Source organism: Lissotriton vulgaris, chromosome 8 (genome assembly GCF_964263255.1).
Source record: "Lissotriton vulgaris chromosome 8, aLisVul1.2, whole genome shotgun sequence".
In the NCBI taxonomy this organism is placed as follows: domain Eukaryota; kingdom Metazoa; phylum Chordata; class Amphibia; order Caudata; family Salamandridae; genus Lissotriton; species Lissotriton vulgaris.
Window position 1 is genome coordinate 1,547,223,830 of NC_141696.1, and position 15,307 is coordinate 1,547,239,136.

The 15,307-nt window shown below is 44.6% G+C and overlaps 1 protein-coding gene across 2 annotated transcripts in view; it reads left to right on the forward strand.

Annotated features, from left to right (window-relative positions):
* The window catches only part of LOC147700340 (uncharacterized), a 77,011-nt gene extending 64,751 nt beyond the window's left edge, over positions 1–12,260 (forward strand). The window contains exons 3-4 of one of the 2 annotated variants that reach the window (XM_086935702.1): positions 7,588–9,624; positions 9,709–12,260. In XM_086935702.1, coding sequence (XP_086791828.1) covers positions 8,649–9,624; positions 9,709–10,484 — 1,752 coding nt within the window. In that variant the 5' untranslated portion in view covers positions 7,588–8,648 and the 3' untranslated portion in view covers positions 10,485–12,260. Of the gene's footprint in view, positions 1–7,587 lie in introns of those variants that run through there. The other variant, XM_086935701.1, reaches the window with a different exon arrangement.
* Positions 12,261–15,307: the final 3,047 nt, after the last annotated feature.

The following is a 15,307-nucleotide window of genomic DNA, read 5'->3' on the forward strand; positions in this document are numbered from 1 at the left end:
GCGCTTGGTCGGGATATGGCGGGCATCAAGAAACAACTGGCCGCAATGAACAAGCCGGGTAACCCGAAAAAGGTAATAGGCCCGGCATTGCCGGGAGTCGTCCCCGAGGGTAGAGGAAAGCGGGTCAAAAGGAGGGCGGGGGCAGGGGAGGTTCCGGTCCCTGAGGTACCTCCAGTTCTCCCTGCCATACCAGCCGATGGCCCGGTACCAACCCCAGACGCGGGTCAACAGATTCCGGTTGTGATTACGCCCGCCAACGACGAGGACATGCCTCCCGAATTGGCCACCCAGTTGGCCGCATGGCTCAACAAAAAGGCAGGGGGTGCTCCGGCGCCCGGAGACACGGCCGAAGAGGCCAAGTTACTAATCCAGCAGTTACGGCAGTCGCGAGATGCCGCGAAGGCGAATCTCCCTCTTCTCTCCCCACAGGTGACCCCGGAAGGACCGACAGCTGGCATCGAGAAAACGGCGGGAACAACGACCGAACCGGGTAAGCTCGCTTTGCCAGTGGCGGGGGAGGGCTCATTGCCCTCAAGACGGGAGAGAGTGGTTCAACATATCCCGTTGGCCACGAAAGAATTGATATGGGCAGACAAGTATGTTAATATGTTTTCGTTGTTGACTGACCATCGCGAGATGGAGTATGCTAAGACACAGAAAGATTTGTGGCACCCGAGTGTCTGGCGAGCCAAAATGGCGGGATTCAGGGTGGATGAGACGATAACAAATTGGGCCAAGGCCTTTGCAATGTTTACTGCGATTATTGGCGAACGTAAGCCCGAGGTATTGCCCGAATTGTCTTGTTATCAGGCACGTATAATGGATTTTTTATGAAACATATGAGGGGAATGAATGGATGGGTTACAACATGAAATTCCGTAAAGCGAAAGAGTATGATTCCTCTCTGACATGGGATTGCCTCAACTCGATTTCTTGGCAGAAGCAGCTCCTGCCTGGCGCGGCGAGGACGTCCTCGCCAGGTGAGAATGGGTCAGGGTTTTCCCGCCAGCAGCCCGCGGTGCCCTTTCGAGCAGGCGCCGGTGGCGATCACCAGCCGAGAACCGGCGGGAATGGTGGAAAGCGGGGGGTCTGTTGGGGCTTCAATAGAGGCAACTGTACCAGACCGCAAGGGGCATGTAAGTTCAAACATGCGTGTGCGGGTTGTGGGAATTCCTCGCACCCGGAGAGTTCATGCAGGTCAAAAAATAGCGGGTCGGAAGGTAGAGGAGGGTCCAAACAAGACTGAGGGGGATCGTTGTGTACAATTGCCTACCCCCGTTGATATCATGGCTATGACTCCCTGGCTAAACAAATACCCTGATTATGTCTCCGCTGGGGTGTTGAGGAAGGGATTCTTATATGGCTTCCACATCCCGGCGGGGGATTTTCGTGGGGAACCTTTTTGTAGAAACCAGCTTTCGGCACAGCATAATCCAGGTGTGGTGGAGAGAAAAATCGCTAAAGAGGTGACCCTAGGCCGAGTCGCTGGCCCTTTTCAGCACCCGCCAGTAGCGAATTTCATCTTTTCCCCATTAGGGGTGGTCCCCAAAAAAGACCCGGGGGAATTTAGGCTGATCCATAACCTGTCGGCTCCAAGGGGTTTCTCAGTGAACGATGCGATTGACCCAGGAGTCTGTTCGGTGCGGTACGCATCCTTCGATGATGCCGTCACCATGTTGAATCGCCTGGGCCCCGGAGCGCTGATGGCGAAATCAGATATCGAGTCGGCGTTACGGTTGCTCCTGGTACACCCACAGGATCAGCGTCTGCTAGGTTTTGCGTTCCAAGGACGTTACTACATGGATAAATGCATGCCGATGGGTTGCTCCATCTCTTGTGCCTATTTCGAAAAATTCAGCTGTTTTTTTAGAGTGGGCATTCACCGAGGCCACAGGGCATAGGCATGTTAGAATTGACACCAACCTTGATTAACAGTCAGGGTCTTAAAACTTACCTCTGGGGCCTTTTCTTTGTGTTTCATAGGCATGTTATGCATTACCTAGATGACTTTCTGTTCTTGGGAGCTGCCGGCGACACGAAATGTGCGCAGGCGCTACAGGATTTTTGCAGCCTCATGGAGGAGTTTGGGGTACTATTGGCACCAGGTAAGACGGTGGGACCATCTACTTCACTGGAGTTTCTGGGAATTTAGCTCGATTCTGTGGAGGGGTGTTTCCGCCTGCCAGTGGGTAAGGTATCGAAATTTAGGGCTTCCTTGGCGCTTTGCCTTGGTAGGATGAAAGTGACCCTGCACCAGTTGCAACAAGTTGTGGGTCAGCTTAACTTTGCCTTGAGGGTGATGCCAATGGCTCGCCCCTTTTCATGCTCTATTGCACAAGCTATGGTTGGTCTCAAAGAAGGGCATCACCGCAAGAGACTGTCTGCAGAGGTCCGCCAGGACATGCGCATTTGGTTGGCATTCTTGGCGGACTTCAACGATCGAATAGTGTGGAACAAGCCGCCAGCATCTTCAGACGAGCTGGGTTTGTGGACCGACTCGGCGGGGAGCGTGGGATTTGGCGCCATCTTCGGTAATCGATGGTCGGCGCAAACATGGCCGACGTGGTGGCACGCCAGCGGTCTCACAGGCAACATAGGGTTCCTCGAGCTATTCCCAATTTTTGTCGCTCTGAGGGCATGGCCGGACGAGTTCCGTGGACCGCTCAATTGTATTTTGGTCTGATAATATGACTGTTGTAGAATGCATTAACAATCAGGCAGCACGCTGCAAATGGATTTTGAGATTGCTGAAGGAAATTGTGCTACTTTGCATGAGACTAAATGTACAGTTCAGGGCGAAACATGTGCCGGGTGTACTGAATCATGCGGCTGATGCACTCTCTCGTTCACATATGCAGGCGTTCAGGGGTTATCTACCTACAGCGGACTTAGTGGCGGCACCGTTCCCCGAAGCACTCTGGCTAATCGGTGCCCCGGATTACAAGACCTCGTGGCAGCAAGCTTAGCCCCCAGGACGAGGAAGGCATACGAAGGAGCGTTTCGTTCCTATTGTACATTTTTGGGTCCAACAGGGAGTCAGAGCTGGGGGCAGGAGGAGTCCTTCCTGGGGTTCCTGGTAGCACTGCACAGAGAAGGCCGATCAGCGGCAACGGCCAATAGACACAGGGGGGCCATCTCATTCATGGCGCAGGTGCATGGCATCAAAGACCCGACAGGTTCCTTTTTGGCTAAAAAAGCCCTTCGTGGCTGGCAGCGCCTCGAGGGTCGCAGGCATGACAAGAGACGCCCGATTGGCTTGGAAAGGTTGTCCCTACTCATGGCAAAACTAGTGACGACATGCTCCTCCCACTTCGAAGCAGTTCTGTTCCGGGCGGCTTTCGCATTAGCGTTCCATGGGGCTATGCGGGTGAGCGAACTGGTTGCAAGGAATAAGAAAGATATAGAGGGAGGCCTGTGCAGGGATCACATCCTAATTAGGGGTGATTCGATGGTGGTCACGATAGCTAGGTCCAAAACTGACCAGGGAGCGATGGGAAGCAGCGTTGTTGTCCAGCGCATGCAAGGGTCTCCCACGTGCCCGATAAGGTGCATTGAGGAATACTTGGCACTGAGGGCGGATACAAGGGAGGGGAGTTTGCTGAGGCACATCGATGCCACCCCACTGACGAGGTTTCAGTTCCAGAGAGTGCTAGCACTGACAATCGCGGCGGCGGGCATGGACCCGTGCGATTTTGGGACCCACTCCTTTAGGATAGGGCCTGCTACTGAGGCTACAGCCAGGGGTCAGAGTGCGGAAGAGGTGAAACAGTTAGGACGATGGTCCTCGAATTGTTTTAAAAGGTATGTGCGATTGCACATGTTGTGAAGTCAAGTTACATGCACTCACGCTTCTTGTCTTCTGTTTGATTTACAGTTTCGCGAGCATATCATGCGGGGCGGAATTTGCAGTCGACCCAGCACCAGGGGACCAGCGGTCATGGATCACCTGCTGAGGAGAGAGTGGTGTGATTCGTGGGCCACTCATACGTGAGGCAGGCCGAGGACGTATTCAAAGCAGGTGACGTGACCCACGCAGCTGGGGAATACGGGTACAGAGTGGCCTTCCACGGAAGGGGCGGGCTCTGTATTGACCAGTTCGAATCTTTTGTTGAGGGTCTCTTAGGGCGGCAGAGGTCACCGCCATCTGTAATCATAGTACACCTGGGGGGCAATGACTTGGTGACACTCGGTAGGTGAGTATTATTCGAGCGAGTTTTGTCTGCCGTTAGCTGGTTGGCAAAAAGAATCCCGGGGTGCACAATTGCCTGGTCCCACATGATTCCCAGAAGGGTTTGGCGGGGGGCCTTTCAGTGTCAGCACTGAACCATTCGGTGAAGAAGGTTAACAACAAAATTGGTAGATTGTTTCGCTCTGCGCAGTTGCATAGCATTCCGCATGGGTGTATTCGGGGTTATCACATGTATCTGAATGATGGGGTTCACCTGTCCCGGGAGGGGAATGTCTTACTCATAGGAGACTTCATAGCATGGCTAAGGGGTTTGAGGAAGCATGACCTTTAGGAGGAGTTTGTGGGGGGGCCGGATAGCCGGTCAACTATCCGGCCTGTGGCGGTAAGGTCATGATCGGTGAGCAGTAATTTCAAGGTCCCTAGAGGGGGGCGCCACCCACTATGGATGGGAGCGCCCGGGGGGAGGCGGCCATTGGCCCCTCCCACTGGGAGGCGGCACCCACTAAGGATGGGTCGCCTAAGGGGAGACGGCCATAGGCCCCTTCCAGGGGAGGAGGCGGCTATATGCCCCTCCTACAAATTTCCCGGGGCCCGGATATCCGCGACGGCGGATGTGATAGAGAGTGTGGGGTGGGGGGGGAGTAAACGCTGTCCTTCCTACAGATACCTCACACGGGTGCTCGGACGACCTTTAAGATGGCGTCAAGCGGAAATGGGGGCCCCCAACAAGACAAGGGAAATTGGAGTTGGCACGGAGGGTACAGTCCTCTGCGCGGCCGCCACTCACACCGTGAGGGCGAGAGTTTTGGTAGTAGGGATCTGACACCGGTTGCGACCTTGCCGTTGGCCCTTAATGCTAGGATGTACAATTTTAATTTAGAATGTATGCATTTGCAGGATGTTAGACTCGGCTAGGAAACCTTTGTATTAGAGATTTGTTAAGGTTAGCCAATGAACATGTCTTCATCGAAATGTAATAAATGAAAATTGTACATGATATGAAACTTTTATTTAATGTTTTAATTTTGTTTCATATTTTAATAAATACGGCCGGGAGGGTGACTCCCTCCCGCCTTCCAAAAGTTCAGAACTGCGTCCGTCTTCCCAACCTTGGGGATTGTGTTGGGAGGGGGTGACAGGCATCCCGGCCATATACCAAGGGTGCACTTTTGAGACTTTCTTTAATAATTGGGCACTTTTGAGACTTTCTTTAATAATTGATCCCCTAATTTGGTCTGGCATTGACCAATACCTTTTGTGTTTATTAAAATTCTGATTCTCACTCTCACTGTATCGGCTGGCTTCACTGTGAGTGACATCATTCTGCTCTTTCACAAGGAGCATATGCCCGCACACTAAGTAGTTTTGTTCAGTGCCAGTACTTACTGTGGCAGTGGGTGCTTTTTGAGACCACATTTTTTTTGTTGCTTTTGCCAATGTGTGGTATAATGGTGAGGGCCCGGCAACTCCCACACCAATAAGGTTGTACGCAAACCATGCTAAAACAAGTCACACATTGACAAAACTAATTGAGTGGGGCGATATGCCTTCAGTCTGGTTTGCGTTCTGTAGTCCTGGCGTAAGGTATTTTAGTGATATTTACTCTCTAAAGTAAATCAGGATTTTCATTGAAAGGTTGGGCAAAGGGATGAAAAGTAGCACTATGTGCTACTTTGCATCAAGGGGTCTTTCCATAGGTGAATAATGGGTGTTTTCCTACAACCACCCCTGAGTAGTGATGCACATACTTCTCTATTACAGTTTTAGAAAATTATTTAAACCAAAACTTCATGCTTCCTTGAGACAGGTGTGACGGAGGAGTAACATTTCAGTTTGCCCATACTTTTCAAACTTTGCATGTGTGCTGAGTTATACAGCAGACATACAAAGTGGGTCAAATAGTAAAACATGTTTTTTAACCTATTCTTGATAGAATGCACAACCTCATGCACCATGGTGCACAAGTGTGTGTTGGGGAATGGCAGCCTCAAAGGCACCAGCGCTGGGTGGGAGGAAAAGCAGCGCCATATCATGGTAGAAATAACACCGTTTTTTTCACACTCCCCTTCACGTGATGCAGTGCTGCATTTTTGGTGCTGCATTGCATCAAAAGTTTGCACATTTCTCCCTTAGGTTTTAGTTTTCAGACTCTTCCAGATATATTCTTCAAGCCAGTTGGAAAGGCGTACGTTAACAGCACATTTATTAGTTAAAATATATGGTATGCCATCTTTATCCGTTGCATATTTATGCACATCTATGAGGTCAGCTTGCCATTGATGATTAAGGACCCGATTTTTAATTTGGCGGAGGGGTTTTTACTCCCTCAGGGCAACCGAGTAAATTACTGCTTCCCCACTATCCACATTTAGAAATGACCACCAAGCCTGTGGTGATTTTTAGGCATTGGCAACAACTGAAGTTACAGCAGGTCCTGTAAAGGCTTCTTTGAGTTTGATGCATGGCTCCATCAAAATTACAGAGTCGTCCGTCAAACTTATGTTTTTATTTCCAAAGAAAATTATTTATCGAAAATATAATTGTTTTTTTAAAATGTATAAAAATGCATACAACAGTTTTCACTGCCCCTTACCGCCAGGGTTTTTCTGGCATGATGGGCAGTGAAAACTGACCTGTATGTCTGGGGTGACATACAGTCCTTACTCGATCAGGCCATCAGAGGGGTGTAACCATGCTGGAGATGGAGTGGTCTCCATTGCGGTTACATTATTGGCCCTCCTACATTTAAATCAGGCAGACGGACCATTATCTTAGCCATAAGCATATCCTTAGCCTCAAGATATAAATCAGTACCTTAGTCCTGTGAAGAGTGTAGAATTTCTTTGACAGCATTTGCATGCACTGTTACCTAATGTATGAGCATCTTGTCCTGAGAAACCATTCCACTTCATGTTTTTTGTTGTTGTGAATTTCGTTTTCTTTTTAAAATTTATCTACCCCTCCAAAACTACTAATCCACTAGGGGTTGTAATAAACTCTTTGGAAAAGCTTCTGCATTCTTTCATTTTTTGAATACAAAAAATGCCCAATATCCTAAATCATCAGTCTATCTTAATTTAATTTTTTTGTGGTATCAGGATATTAAGATGCTGTGATATTTTCTATTATGCATGGTTGCTTATGTTACTATTCAGATCCAGGTGAACTCCGGCACATACAGGGTTGTTCATTTTGGAGCAGGATAAAAGCTGATTTCCATAAGAATTATTATTGTCTTTAGTGGCACAGTGAACTAAAAAGATAGACAGGTTTGCTTTCTAGAGTAATAACCAGTGGCTGGAATTTATTTGTTTTAATTTTTTGACCTTTCATCTGATACATAGTGTACACTATGCTGCTTTTAGATTTTGATATTACAAGTATTCTTGTATCCACAGATAGGAGATTCCTGAACACATAATGCGATGAAGAGTAATGAAGAAAATATGACAATACTTGAAAGGTATCTAATACTCAAGAAGAACATGAAATGATGCCAAATAGTAATAAGAAAAAGAACAACTCAGTAGGAGACAGTGAATCAAGTACACAAACAGACAAAGCCTGCAAGAACATCAAGTGCAATCCAGCTGCTTCAAGAGGCCGACGACATCCATGCTGCTAGACTCAAAAGATTAAAATGAATTAAAATCACAAAAATTAAACTGGCAGAACAGATCCAGTATTAAATTATGCTAGATACCATCCTTTATCTTAGATAATTATTAGGTAGTTACAACAATGCTAGCCTCTCTAACATGAAAATATAAAGACTGTGATGTTAGTCCACCATAAACACAGTTTGGCTGACCCCTACAATCCGTTCATTATTCTAGAATATAAAGACTTGGTAATGAGGTTTTTTCTTTGTGTGTGTATTTTATAAATATTCTCCTACAAATATATTATTTAGATAAGCTGTGAGTTTGCAGTTCTACTTGAAAAGTTCTTAACGCAGGTTGAAGACACAGCTCCTTACAGGAAGACCATGCATATGTTATTTGTTGTGCAAGGATTCCAGTAACTATTTAACATTATTATTAAAAACACACACACCCTTCAAATACTACACATATCTAGTGAATATTAAAATATAGTTAGTGGTTCAGGAACCACTATGGTCAGTCAGCAAACACATGGCATAATATGATTTATGCCAAAATATAGCCAACACTTCGACTCTAAACCCCAAAGTAAAACACAAACAATAGAAGACAAGCTTTAGGTTCTGCTCAGTGCTAAAGTAACGTCACCAACAATGCACAGGGTGAAACCCATAAGGACACCGTTAATGTGGCAATAGTGTTCATCAGCAATTCACAACTAAGAGTTCATTAATAAAGAGAAGAAACAACATAAAGGTTTTGTGTTTTTGAGAAAATATTTAATCATTCATTATTACTACACTGCCACCAGTAACAACTCAACAGAAAATTCATTTTGGTGTAATGAATGTAAGATGACCTTTAACGAGTCATGGACTTTGTGGAGCAAATATTGCATGCATAAACCAGAAAATACAGACACACGTAGTGAAAATGGAATGTGCTTTACCCACACAGCAAACCTAAAGATCCATCAGCAAACACTCACAAGGAAAAAACCATACACATGCAGTGAATGTGGTGAGGGATTTACTTATGCATCAGAGCTAACCATCCATCTGCGACGGCACACAGGAGAAAAGCCAGACACATGCCAAGAATGTGGAAAGAGCTTCAGTACATCCTCAAGTCTAAAGCGCCACTACCTAACACATACAGGAGAAAAACCATACACATGCAGTGAATGTGGAAAGAGCTTTTGTCGCTCTACCAAGCTAAAACGGCACCAGCTAACATACACAGGAGAAAAACCATACCCATGCAGTGAATGTGGAAAGAGGTTTACTGAAGCATCACTCTTAGCAATTCATGTGCGATGGCATACCGGAGAAAAGCCATACACTTGCAGTGAATGTGGAAAGAGCTTTCGTACATCTGCAAATCTAAAGAGCCACCAGCCAACACACACCGGGGAAAAACCATACACATGCAGTGAATGTGGAAAGAGTTTTACTGAAGCATCAACTGTAAGGAAACACCAGCTAATTCACACAGGGGAAAAACCTTACACTTGCCAAGAATGTGGAAAGAGCTTTAGTACATCCTCAAGTCTAAAGCGCCACTACCTAACACATACAGGGGAAAAACCATACACATGCAGTGAATGTGGAAAGAGCTTTTGTAGCTCTACCAAGCTAAAACGGCACCAGCTAACACACACAGGAGAAAAACCATACCCATGCAGTGAATGTGGAAAGAGGTTTATTGAAGCATCACTCTTAGCAATTCATGTGCGATGGCATACCGGAGAAAAGCCATACACTTGCAGTGAATGTGGAAAGAGCTTTCGTACATCTGCAAATCTAAAGAGCCATCAGCCAACACACACCGGTGAAAAACCATACACATGCAGTGAATGTGGAAAGAGTTTTACTGAAGCATCAACTGTAAGGAAACACCTGCGAATTCACACAGGGGAAAAACCATACACATGCAGTGAATGTGGAAAGAGTTTTACTGAAGCATCAAATGTAAGGAAACACCAGCGAATCCACACAGGGGGGAAACCTTACACTTGCAGTGAATGTGGAAAGAGTTTTACTGTAGCATCAACTGTAAGGAGACACCAGCTAATTCACACAGGGGAAAAACCTTACACTTGCAGTGAATGTGGAAAGAGTTTTACTGTAGCATCAACTTTAAGGAAACACCAGCGAATCCACACAGGGGAAAAACCTTACACTTGCAGTGAATGTGGAAAGAGTTTTACTGAAGCATCAACTGTAAGGAATCACCAGCGAATCCACACAGGGGAAAAACCTTACACTTGCAGTGAATGTGGAAAGAGTTTTACTGAAGCATCAACTGTAAGGAGACACCAGCTAACACACACTGGGGAAAAACCATACACATGCAGTGAATGTGGGAAGAGCTTCACTCAGACATCAGGCCTAACCATCCATCTGCGAAGGCATACAGGAGAAAAACCATACACATGCAGTGAATGTGGAAAGAGCTTTATTATTGCATCCGCCCTAAACATCCATCTGCGACGGCATACAGGAGAAAAACCATACACATGCAGCAAATGTGGAAAGAGCTTTACTAACGGATCAGCTTTAAAGATCCACAAGCGAATACACACAGGAGAAAAACCTTACACTTGCAGTGAATGTGGAAAGAGCTTTATTACCCTCCAACATCTAACGAGCCACCAGTTAACACACACAAAGAAAAAACCATACACATGAAGGGAATGTGGAATGAGCTTTACTCATTTATCAACTAAAAATGTCCATCAGCGCTTGCACGCAAGAAAAACCATACACATGGAGTGAATCTGGAAATTTCTTCACTTGAGTGTCAATCCTAACCATCCATCTGCAAATGTATGTAGCAGAGAAACCATGCACTTGCAGTGAATGTGAATGTGGAAAGAATATTCTAAATCCATGCATCAAAAGAGCCACCATCTAACACGCAGGGGAAGTAAATCTACAAATGCAGAGAAGGTGGAAAGAGATACAAGCCTCAGACCTAACCATCCATCTGTGATGGCATACAGAAGAAAAGGCATAGACCTGTAGTGAATGTTGAAAGAGCTTAAGTAAATCCATACATCTTATGAGTCAGCAGCTAACAAAAAATGGAAAAAAACACACATGCAGTGGATATGGAAAGAGCTTTACTCAAGCATAAGTCCTAACCATTTATCTTTGAAGGCATTCAGAAAAATACCCATTCAAAGGCATTGAAGGTGGAATGGGCTTTGCTAGCTAAACATACCTACAATTACACCAGCAATCACACATAGGAAAAACAACATAAATTATGTAGGATGTTTCAGTTATTCATAAAATGTAAGACACCATCTGCAAACCACAGATATAGTTAATGAGGGAAGAACTTGCATTCTTTATTATGCCTAGTGGTCAATTAGTGAACACACAAAGTGTAAATAACATCCTGTTGTAATGGGTGTGGGAAAAGCTTCCATGTTTTTTCCATCTATATATGCATCGGTAAGTTTACACACAGAAATCTCATACAGAAGCATCAGATATGGTGTGTTTCAGTATTTCATTAAATTAGAAGTCGCTTTCACCAAAACATCTTAGAAAATAATTTTGGTTCCAGTAAATGTGGGAGGGTTTCATTTACCTTTCAGCATTCTGAGTTATAAGGTTTATGAAGAAACTGTGTCTAGACCTTTCCGATGTCAGGTGAGGTTCAATATTGTGCTTTCTAGGTTTGAAAAATTCAATATGTTGAAGCGACCCTGTGGAAGTTGTCTTTTTCACACTGTAAGGAGAGGTAGCTCTTTGATCCTGTTACTCAATGTATTGGTAACCTTTGACATTGTTGACCATGGGGTACATTTTTCTATTTCATTCATGTACATGGGATGGTGAAGGCCTTAATGAATTATGTAAACATTAAGTTCCAAGTATATTTCAATGTATAACCTTTGTTATTTTTGTAGGATAATAATATGTAACCATGTAGTATGGTCCTACATTTCCATCATGGTGTTCTGGTCATATCATAAACCACAAGGCTAAAGGCGATGTGATTTGTAAATATCACCAGATCCCTTGGATGGCATTGTAGGGTCATATCATAAACATTAGCCAGTTTATATTTTTTATTTTACATGATTATTTTGTGGCAGTTGTGTTGAAGAATTTATTGTTTTTCAAATGGGAATGTTTACTAAAAACTGTAAGTGAAGTCGGATTAAGGGTGAGATTGTTCATGCTATTCTCCTGATTCTATATTTAAAATAAGAACGGCCAAGAATGAGTTTTCATAATTGGAATATTAAATCAACAAAATGCAATAGTAAAACTCTGCAGGCTCTTTTGAGGCTGTCCACTTGCTGGTTTGATGCTGTCCACTTGCTAATGAAACCCATATTTCACAGTGGCCCATGAAATGCCTCCAAAACCCCATGGGGTCAGTATAAGATCATATTACAGGATAACCTGCTATGTGTTTGTCTTCTATTAAAGTATGATGTCATTTCATTGCTCGGATCTGGGAATTCTGTATGATTGTAAAAAGAAGAGTATAATGTGTTGAGGATAGGATACACCAATCTTTTTTATGTATGTTGCTTTCTTTTTTTAGAAAATATGATGTGTAGGGTGATCGGATGTCACCATTTGGCAAAACAACTTTTCAAGTCTTAGACTTTCTTTTAACAATCCTTTTAAAAGGTCTGGCCATTTCTATTGAAAAAGAACCATGATTATAATACTTACAATGCACAAATAAATAAAATCCAGACCTTTCAAGCAGCTTCAACATAACATTGACTCATCTGGCCATCCTCATGGTGTCCCACTACTCATATTTAATAGACAAAAATAATTCTGAATGCATTTTTTGACTTAAAAAAATATTTAAGTTCATTCACGGTTAGTAATCTTGTCATATCTGTAAACAACAATATACATTATAAGATTTTTCTCTTGTTTACAGATTACACTTTAGAATAGATATTGTCTTCTTTGAGCATTATTGTGCAATACTGTTAAAAGGATTTTATGTTAATACATTTTGTCTTATTAAACAGCAATTTTAACTTTCATAGCACTCTGACTGTAGTGAACACTCGGGCACAAGAATGCTCATGGGGACATAAATGCATTTGTTTTGTTTCTAATAAACTACAGAAGAAGCTTTGTGTGCTTCCTAGATTCGACAGATTGGACTGTAACAAATCCACATGGGAATGCAGAAGTAAATGAAATTTCTTTTTAGAAAACCAGAATATGCTATTGAGAGAGCATAAAAAGCACCAATTGGCGTACAAAGCGCCAATGCGCTCACCTCGCATAGATACACTAGCAGCCGGAAGTGGCTCTCTCTCTTACACTCATAAATTGCAACCCTGCACCATGAACGACTGGTGCACAATGACCATAATATAAACAACGTAATGGCTCCCTCCTTGTTGTATTTTGGAAGGGGAAAATATGGCGGCCGGATAGTTGCAGGCTGCGTGTGTCTCCCGAGTCGGGTGGTGGTTGCAGGGGGTTTCTTTACTGAATGGAGTCTGGCAAGTAGGTGCAAGTAGTCTGAGGATGCAATGATTTCGTATCCGCCACGATTTTGTTTGTGAAGACCAGTGCGGGCACGTTAAACAGTAAGATTTACTGGTCTCACTACACCCGTGGTGTGTGGTGGGATCGGCTTACGGAGCCGTAGGGAGTCTGGAGAGGCGGGAGGAGGACGCAGACGAGGAGCCCACAAGCCAAGCGATTCTAAGCTGGGACAGAGGGCACTCGAGGTCGGCAAAGGGTGTCGAGCGGCAGCCAGGATTACTTTTCGAGAGGGAGGACGGGGGGGCAGCCAGGCTGCTACAAGGAGCAAGATGAGGTCGAAGGTGCGGCTTTCCTCTTCAGAGGCACAGGTACACTTTTCTCGCATACATGTAAAGCCCCAGCTACGGTCCCTTGAGACTTTACCTGCTAGGGCAAATAGTAAAGATAGTGAAGGTCACAAGGCTGTGTTCGCATGTAAACAGTTGTGTTTGGAAAATTTGTGGAAAATTCTGTGGCGGTTAGCAACCATGGAGTTGGGGGAAAGCAGGGAAAGCGGCGCAGAATTTCATATTTAAGCAGGGCAGCTCTTCTGATTCAAATAACAAGGAGGTAAGGGAGGTGAAACGCAGAGGAAGGCAAAGAGCTAAAAACTCATTTCATGACAAACTGGTAAGGGGCGACTCATCAGAAATCAAGATTAAGGTGACACCCTCCCTCAGATCATACTTTAAGGTGTTACCAAAGTCTTTGGTGTTGAAGGGAAAATCTCCGACAAAGTTAATAAGGCCATTGACACCCCCAAAGGTAAACAGGTACATCAAAAGTGTGGGAATAATTTGGCTATTGTTGGGGGTAGTTTGGGTGAGGTGTCTGATATAGATTTGGTTGATTGGTCCACACATTTGAGTCTTAACCGATTCCAGGTCCTGGCTCTAGACGTGGGTGATGATGTATCACAGGTTCAGGATGAGGGTATTTTAAGGCTATCACGAGCTAGCTCTGAAGCAACTGGCTCTGAAGTAACCGTAGTTGCAGCAGAAGTTGGAACTTTATCAATGATGGGGGTTGTACAGTGAGAGCAACAGAGAGAGGCAGAGCAGGAGAGCAGTGATTCTTCTATAATTACCATGCTTAGAAATCTTAATCTTCAGACGCAGAAGAGATTTGAGACGCCAGAATCTAACCAGGAAAGTATCAGGGCGGCCTGAGGCTTGTTAGAGAAGAAGATTGATGACTTGAGTAGCCGAACGATTGCATTAGAGGTTGAGGTTGGAGATCTTAGAGATGAGGTCATGGTTAATCAGAAGGAGCTAGAACTAATTAAGAATAAGGAGAGAGAGCACGAGGGAAGGGTAGAAAGTTTGGAGAATATGCAAAGAAGGAACAATCTGAAAATTCTAAAACTTCCGGAGGGTAAAGAAGGAGAGGACTTCAGGAAGTATGTAGTACATTTGTTAAAGAGTGAGTTGAAGTTGGAAGAGACAGAGGAGGAAATCTCTAGAGATATTCAGAGAGTACATAGTGACCCCTTCAGGTTGAACCCTAATCGTGCTAAACCCAGGAGTATTCTGATACATTTTAAGACCTTCACTTTGAAAGAGAAGATTGTAGCGAGTTCTCTTAAGATGAAAACTTTGGAAGTAGACGGTGCTAAAGTTGAAGTAATATCGGACTTATCGACTGTTACTGCTAATAGACAGTGGGAGCTTGGTAAAAGGATCGAGCCACTAAGGAAATTGGGGGGTTTTGTTCAACTGAAATTTCCAGCCCTTTTAAAGGTGATGTGGAATAATAAGATGCACTTCTTCCGTTTTGTAGAAGATGTAGATACATTTTTGGAACAGAGTCAACCGGGTAATATTTGAATTGGAAGTTATAAGGTGTTTTTTGGGCTGCTCCGGCTGATCTTTCTTTAACACCTTGAATGCAGCAGCATTTCATCCACGGTGCTGCAGACCCTTAAATCCCATTATCAGAGCCTTATCTTACGTGTGAGATACAAATCAAACAAGAGTGTTGACAAC